This window comes from Drosophila hydei, unplaced genomic scaffold, assembly GCF_003285905.1.
Source record: "Drosophila hydei strain 15085-1641.00,03,60 unplaced genomic scaffold, DhydRS2 tig00008122-arrow-pilon, whole genome shotgun sequence".
NCBI classification, from domain to species: domain Eukaryota; kingdom Metazoa; phylum Arthropoda; class Insecta; order Diptera; family Drosophilidae; genus Drosophila; species Drosophila hydei.
Genome location: NW_022045833.1, coordinates 976,950 through 984,000, shown reverse-complemented (window position 1 = coordinate 984,000; position 7,051 = coordinate 976,950). Strand labels below are relative to the sequence as shown.

At 36.0% G+C, this 7,051-nt stretch overlaps 1 protein-coding gene across 1 annotated transcript; it reads left to right on the top strand.

The window, feature by feature from the left end:
• Window positions 1-3,110: 3,110 nt before the first annotated feature.
• Window positions 3,111-4,320, top strand: LOC111600652 (serine/threonine-protein phosphatase PP-Y). Its single transcript, XM_023316873.2, has 2 exons — window positions 3,111-3,589; window positions 3,652-4,320. The coding sequence occupies exons 1-2, from the start codon at window positions 3,202-3,204 to the stop codon at window positions 4,191-4,193; spliced, it is 930 nt and encodes a 309-aa protein (XP_023172641.1). The 5' UTR covers window positions 3,111-3,201; the 3' UTR covers window positions 4,194-4,320.
• The last annotated feature ends 2,731 nt before the right edge of the window (window positions 4,321-7,051 follow it).

The following is a 7,051-nucleotide window of genomic DNA, read 5'->3' as shown; positions in this document are numbered from 1 at the left end:
TGGAATATATGAAAATTTTAAATAAGGGTGACAGATAGTGAGAGATAGTCAGGGACAGAGAGACAAAGGCTGGGAGCAGGATGGCCAGACGACAGACAGGCAGAGAGAGAAAGGCCTTTCGAGAACGATTAAATAGAGAAAAATAAACAGAGGAGAGACAGATAGAGATAGAGAAGGAAATAGAGAGAGATAGAGAGAGAGAGAGAGAGAAATATACAGCAAATCAAAGAGAGAGAGAGTGAGATAAAAAAAGAGGGAGAGAGAGTAACTGAAAGAGAGAAGGAATTAGAGGAACTGATTGAGAGAAATAAATACAAGTAGATAAAAAGAAAGATAGAGAGTAAGAGAGAGAGAGAAAGAAGGAGAAAGCATACAGAAAGGAGAGAATGGAGATTGAGTGCGAGAGAGAAAGAACATAACTTTTGTATGTTAAAAACTTGGCAAACCAGAAATATTTTATCAAATCATTTTTGTAAAAAAAAAACACCTAAAATAATGTTAAAAAATAATTGCTATTCAAACTACTGAACAAAATAAGTGGCGAACAAATTTAAAAAAATTTCTCAAAGCAAATTTTTTTTTTCTGGTTTTCTATGGACAGATAGATGATGTGAATCGAGTAATATTATTTTAAATTTTTTGTTTCATTGGCAGGCGAGCATTTATAGAGATAAATGTTGTTAGATTTATTTTTTTATCATTTAACATGCGTTTGGCTGCCGGCGGGTTCCAACAATAAATACTAATAGCCAGAATGGCCAAAAGTCACATAAACAATAGCCGTGAAGAAAAGTTGGCGTTACAGAGTGAAGTAATAATAATGAAATTGCCAGAGAAAGAGAGAGCGAACGAGACAGAGGGAGAGAGAGAGAGACCAACGGCCGAGAACCGAACTCAAGTTCATTTATTTTTATTGTTTTTGCAGCTTTTGGCGGCAATTTATGGCCCAGCGGTATATATATATGTAAATGTATATATATTTCAGATATTTATATATATATATATATATATACATATTTTTTTTGTGCCAAGTTGGGTCAGTTTTTATTTTATTTTATTTCATTTTACTTTTGAATGGAAAATGCCCAAAACTTGGCGCGCAGTGAAAGTGCACAAAGGCAAAAGATATATAAATAAGTCTATATATATATATATATATTGTATATTATATATATACCTATATAGCTAAAGAAATTTACTTTCCTATACTTTTTCTCCTCTCTTTTCTGTCGTCTTCTTTGTCGCGCTGCCTAGGCACAAGAGCCAACATTCTATCTTATTTTGCACTAAATTTTAACAGGATTTAGCCTTGATGCTCCTTGCTGTCATTGCTAACAAGCTGCAGCCTCTAAGGCGCCTCCAACCCCAGCAGGACAACAACAACAACAACATCAATTGTGTTCAACCGACCGCACCGAACCGCTGTCCAGTCCAGCTGCTCCCTCGGCTGGGGCGTGGTTCGAGTCGAATGAGTTTTGTCGCAAATCCGCTTACGACGACGTCGCAACAGCAACAACATTGTGATGGCACCCGCTTCGAGTTGTCCGCATTGAGTTGATGGGAATGTGATGTTGGCCTGGCCCAAATACATGACACTCCCCCTTTGAGGAACGCCCACTGCCCAGCCAGCCCACTTAAAACACGCCTATGTCCGCTCTTTCATAGCGCCCAGCACTTGCCGTTGGCATTTTTACAGGCACATAAATAAATTTCATAAATCTTTTGCACTTTAACGCTTCTCCTTTAACTTGTCCAACGGACGGCGCAAGGTCGCTGCCTGAGTGTGTAGGTGTGCGAGTGGGTCTGTGTGTGTGTTTGAAGGGCGTCTGCGCTTGTGTTTGTGTTGATTAGAGTTGGTCATGTGTCGTGTTTGCTTCTTACGCATTTGTAGCAATTTATTAGAGAAATTTAAAAGCAACAAATTACATCAAATTTCTATCAACAGCTTTGATGATCTCTTATCCTATGATGTAATGATAATATATTTAAGCTTAGTTCTATATATATCTATATATATGCATATGATTAAGATTTATAATGTAAATCATCTTGCTACTTAAATATATTTAGAAAATATTTGAAAATTTGATAACAAAATTAATATTTCAAATATTCCTTATTTTTTATTTATTATATGCCTTATCTTTTATCCATTATCCATTATCTGCTATAAATTAGCGAATAGTAATTACATATTATTCATTATTCATGAATCTCCAATATTGAATAGAGTGAGAAAAATTGTGAAAAATGGATTACAATATTAATTTTCTATATATCCATTAGCCATTATTAATTATTTGAATTATCCAGTATCTATTATCTATTATGCAGTATTCAGCATCGAGTGTAATACATAATTATTCCTTATTCTTGAATCTCAAATCTTGAATATAGTTAAATTATAGCACAAAGAAATTATCTGATTATTTTGATTATTATCATTTTCAAGATATCCATTAATCATTATTTGTTATGTGGATAATCCATTATTTATTCAATGATTATCCATTATTCTCTATCCATTCTCCAATTTTACTAACCATGGTTAATTGTCTAGCATTCCTTATATATTATTAGGAGCATTATCCGTTATCCATTACCTTTTAATATTTATCCATGATCTTTTATTCATTATTCTTGAGTATTACATATTAAATAAAAAAATAAAAATTTATCAAAATATAAATTTTCTACATATTTATTATCCATTATTATTTATGCATTATCCGCTCTGTATTATATGCAATCTATCTATTATCCATTATCCAGAGAACTTTTTCTTTATGCATGATAAAGTTTCATCTAATTGAATCTGAGTTGTTTTCCTCTATTTCGTGGCATGATGTAATTTCATCGTATACACTCAGCCTCACGCTGACATCTCTACACCTTGCTGTAGGTATGTGTTTGAGGTTTTTTTGGTTAAGGTTGGCTATGCGGAACCTTCAGCATAAATGAATTGCCAATTATGGTTAAGCCCTTTAACACACATACACACACACACACACACGTATGTGTAGGCATGTATTTGTTCGTTAAATCCTTATAAATTAGCACGTGTCTGACAACTCAAAAACTTCATAACACATTTTTTATTTTTCTACATGAATATATATGTATATATTTATATATATTGATTTATATTTACATTTACATGTCTGTAGATATAAATTTTAGGCAAAATTCTCTGGCGTAGAAATGGCCTTAAGCGGGATGGAGATCGATGGCATAATAGCTCATTTGTGCAGCCTCAAGGGCGGCTATTGCCATCTGGAGGCGGACGTAATTGGCGCACTGTGCCAACAGGTGCGTGAGGAGTTCGACAAGTATCCAATGCTCTTGGAGCTGAGTGCACCGATCAACGTTTGCGGCGATGTGCATGGACAGTTCGAGGATCTGTTGCGCATATTCGAGGCATGTGGCTGGCCGTCAAAACACAACTATCTATTCCTCGGCGACTATGTGGATCGGGGTAAAAAGTCGCTGGAGACGATTAGCCTGCTATTTGCCTACAAGCTGCGCTATCCGAACCAAATGCATCTGCTACGCGGCAATCACGAGTGCGCGAGCATCAATAAGATCTATGGTGAGACGACGTATCATAGGCATATATCTATATCCATCTATCTATACATGTGTAATCCACAGGATTCTTTGATGAGATGAAGCGTCGCTATAGCATCAAGCTGTGGCACTGCTTTGTGGATTGCTTCAATAATCTGCCCGTTGCCGCTGTCATTGACAATCGCATCTTTTGCTGCCACGGCGGCTTGTCGCCCTATTTGGATAGCATGCAGCGGATACGCGACTTGCCGCGGCCAACGGATGTGCCCGGCTCCGGATTGCTGTGCGATTTGCTCTGGGCCGATCTGAATCATAGTGGCGACGGCTGGGGCATCAATGACCGTGGCGTTAGCGTTACCTATTCGGAGGTGATTGTTCGGGAGTTTCTCAGTCGTTACGATTTCGATCTGATCTGTCGCGCCCACGAGGTGGTCGAGGATGGTTATCAGTTCTTTGGACATCGCAATCTGATAACCATATTCTCGGCGCCCAACTATTGCGGCCAAATGAACAATTCGGGCGCTGTGCTCCGAGTCAATAAGGAATTGAACTGCTCGCTCACCATCATGAAGCCCAGTGAATATTACGCGTCCTGCAAGCCAACGGAGAAGTTGGCTTATGCCTGATATTGATTGGATCTCCTTCTGCGAACTCATCCTCCTATTGCTAACTTTTAATCTGATTTTGTAACTTTGTATATAATTGTGAACATGTCCAAGTCGAATTTTATGAAAATCAAAGCATTCGGATTCAGTCAACAGGCAGACATAATTGACATGCATCTTGAGCTGTCGATTATATATATATATATATGCCGACTGGTGGGTCTGGCAGGTACGGTTCGTAACCTGTATAAAGGTCAACAGCTGGGCTCGTTGAACCCGAGCCCCAACGCCACATGTCAACGCCAGCTGACGGCCACTCGAACCTTTGCACGTATTTCTCTAGCTCTCTTTCTCTGTCTCTGTCTCTGTAGCTAATATTTTCTTTTTCTTATTTTCTGCCTTTGATGTGCTGCTGCAAAAGGTAGCTTGAGTTTGCCATCGCATATGTAACGCAGGTCTGGATAGTTGGCAGATTATTGAACAGAGTTTATAGTGGTCAGACGTTCTTAAGCTCAGCTAATCCCACTTGCTAGAGGTTTCGCTGGTATGTGCTATATATGAAAGGTTTTATCTGGATAAAAGTAAGTTAAAATATAATAAATTAATATTAGAAATAAATGAGAAACAAAATTTCAAATGAATTCTGTCGAAAATTTTTATAGTAATTTTTTTTTGATTAATTTAAAAGTCATTGAGTTTAAAATGAAGTAAAAGAAATATTTAAAAAAATAAATAAATTTGCCATAGAGAATTTAAATTTTAAAGTATTTGTTTTAATAAAAAATATCGGCATCGAAATTGGGATTGCAATTTTATATGAATCTAGAATATCTAGAATATTTAATTTTTTTTATAGAAATAAATTTTTCTTTCATATATTTAACTTGTTTTGTCTATATTGGTACTATATAATATTTTAAATACTATATTTATATTTTTTAAATTTATATTTTAAATTAATTTATTCAGAGTATTTGCTATTCTTTAGCACTTGGAAACGTCGCGCTCTGTGCACTTGGCGTCTTGGCCTGCCTTTTGGCGTTTTAGCCATGTGCTCAGTCGAATGAATTTTACATGGCGCTTAACATTGACTCTTGAAGTTGATTTGCTGCAAATGAGCGCTGATGCTGATGTTGCCACACTTTGTTGCAGTCTTCGAGCAGCTTCCTTGCTGCTGCTGCTGCTGCTGCTAAAAGTCGCCTGACAGTTGCCAGGCTCACAGATGTTCATGACGCTCTGGCAGCGGCAGGAGCTACGGGCCAAGGCGAAGTTAAGTTTGGATTTGGTTTTGTGTGCGCAGTGTTGCATACAAAAGTATTTTCGTGTGGAGTCTGTTGCTTGCGTTGCCCGCACGCTCGAATAATTTAATACTCTACATGCCGAGCAACAAACGAGTTTCAACTTTTTTACTAGTTGCCAGGCAAGGCCAAAGCCAAAAGGAAGCATATTCATTGGCCAAATATATGTATATATATATATAAATACATGTCTGTGTGTGTGTGTATGCGTGTACATTTGGCATGCACTGTGTGTGCCATTTGACTGCAATTTAATGCGCTCTCAAAAGCAGCTTCTTGAATTGTTGCTGCTGTTGCTGCTGCTGCTATATGTTTGGAAAATGACAAATCACATTTATTTATTTTGTACCTACACACATACTGGCACTCACACACACGCTGCTGTGTGCCATGGCAACTGTCTGGCTATGCATAGTTGAGCCACCTACCGTTGAGGCCTTTGAATCCGTAGAGTTAAAGGCTATGCGAATGATTATTTTGACACGTGACTCAATGATGCCCCAGCACTAAGCGCATTTCTTCTCGGTTGTGAAATCGAATTGTTATGCAACAGTTCCTCGGTAAAACCCATTTGATATGCCTCAGCAGTCATTTGATAAAAAGCATCATCAACAGCTTTAATTCGGCCTTTAAGTAAAAATATGCAACAAATTGCTGCTCAAATGGCTGCTTGGCAACTTTGATTTTCTTATGTACATATGCTAGCAGAGAAAATGTTTGAAATATATTTTATCTCTTTTTTTTAATTGCTCTTACTCAAAGAAAAGACAGATTTTGCTGTTGCAGTTGCATTTTAAATTATATTAGTTTGCCAAGTTTATACGAACCAGTTTAAAGTTAAGGAAAAGTCTAAAAATATAGCTTTATATCTATATATCTTTATATTAATATTTCTTTATATATTTTTTTCTATATCTTTATAATTATATAATAAATAAAAAATATATAATAAATATTATATAAATATTTTTATTATGAATATACATTTTTTTAAAAAATGTATATAATTTTTATAAAATATTTTATTTATCAAAAATGTTTATATAATATTTTTATAAATAAAATATTTTGTAAAAATTATATACATTTTTATATAAATAAAACATTTAATGAAAATGACTTTTTATATATTAAAAATAAAATCAAAATTAAAAAAGATAACACCAAACTTTCATAAAGACTTAGTAACAGTTTTTTTTATATATTTCTCTTTCACCTACCAACAATTGACGTTTTCTGCAAAGAAGCTTAAAATCTACCTGCAGTAAAACGTAAAACTGTTTGTTACCAGCTTAAAGTGTGTCTGGGAAAAGCTTTAAGTTTCTGTGCAGAGCAAACTCATTGATTTATGAAAACTTGTGAAGTAATTACGGCGTTAAACAGCACTGGAAATACGATTTAAGCCCCAGCCTTGATGGGCAGTCAATTCCAAGCACCTGCCTTGTCTCCGAACTGGGTCAACTTCAAGCGTAGGACAACTCCCAAACTGAGGCGTAAAGCAATGCATTTAATTGGATGAAAGGGCTGTGGTTGGCTTGGGTCTGATGACAAATGCTGAAGGAGATAAGTTTAATGAGTGAT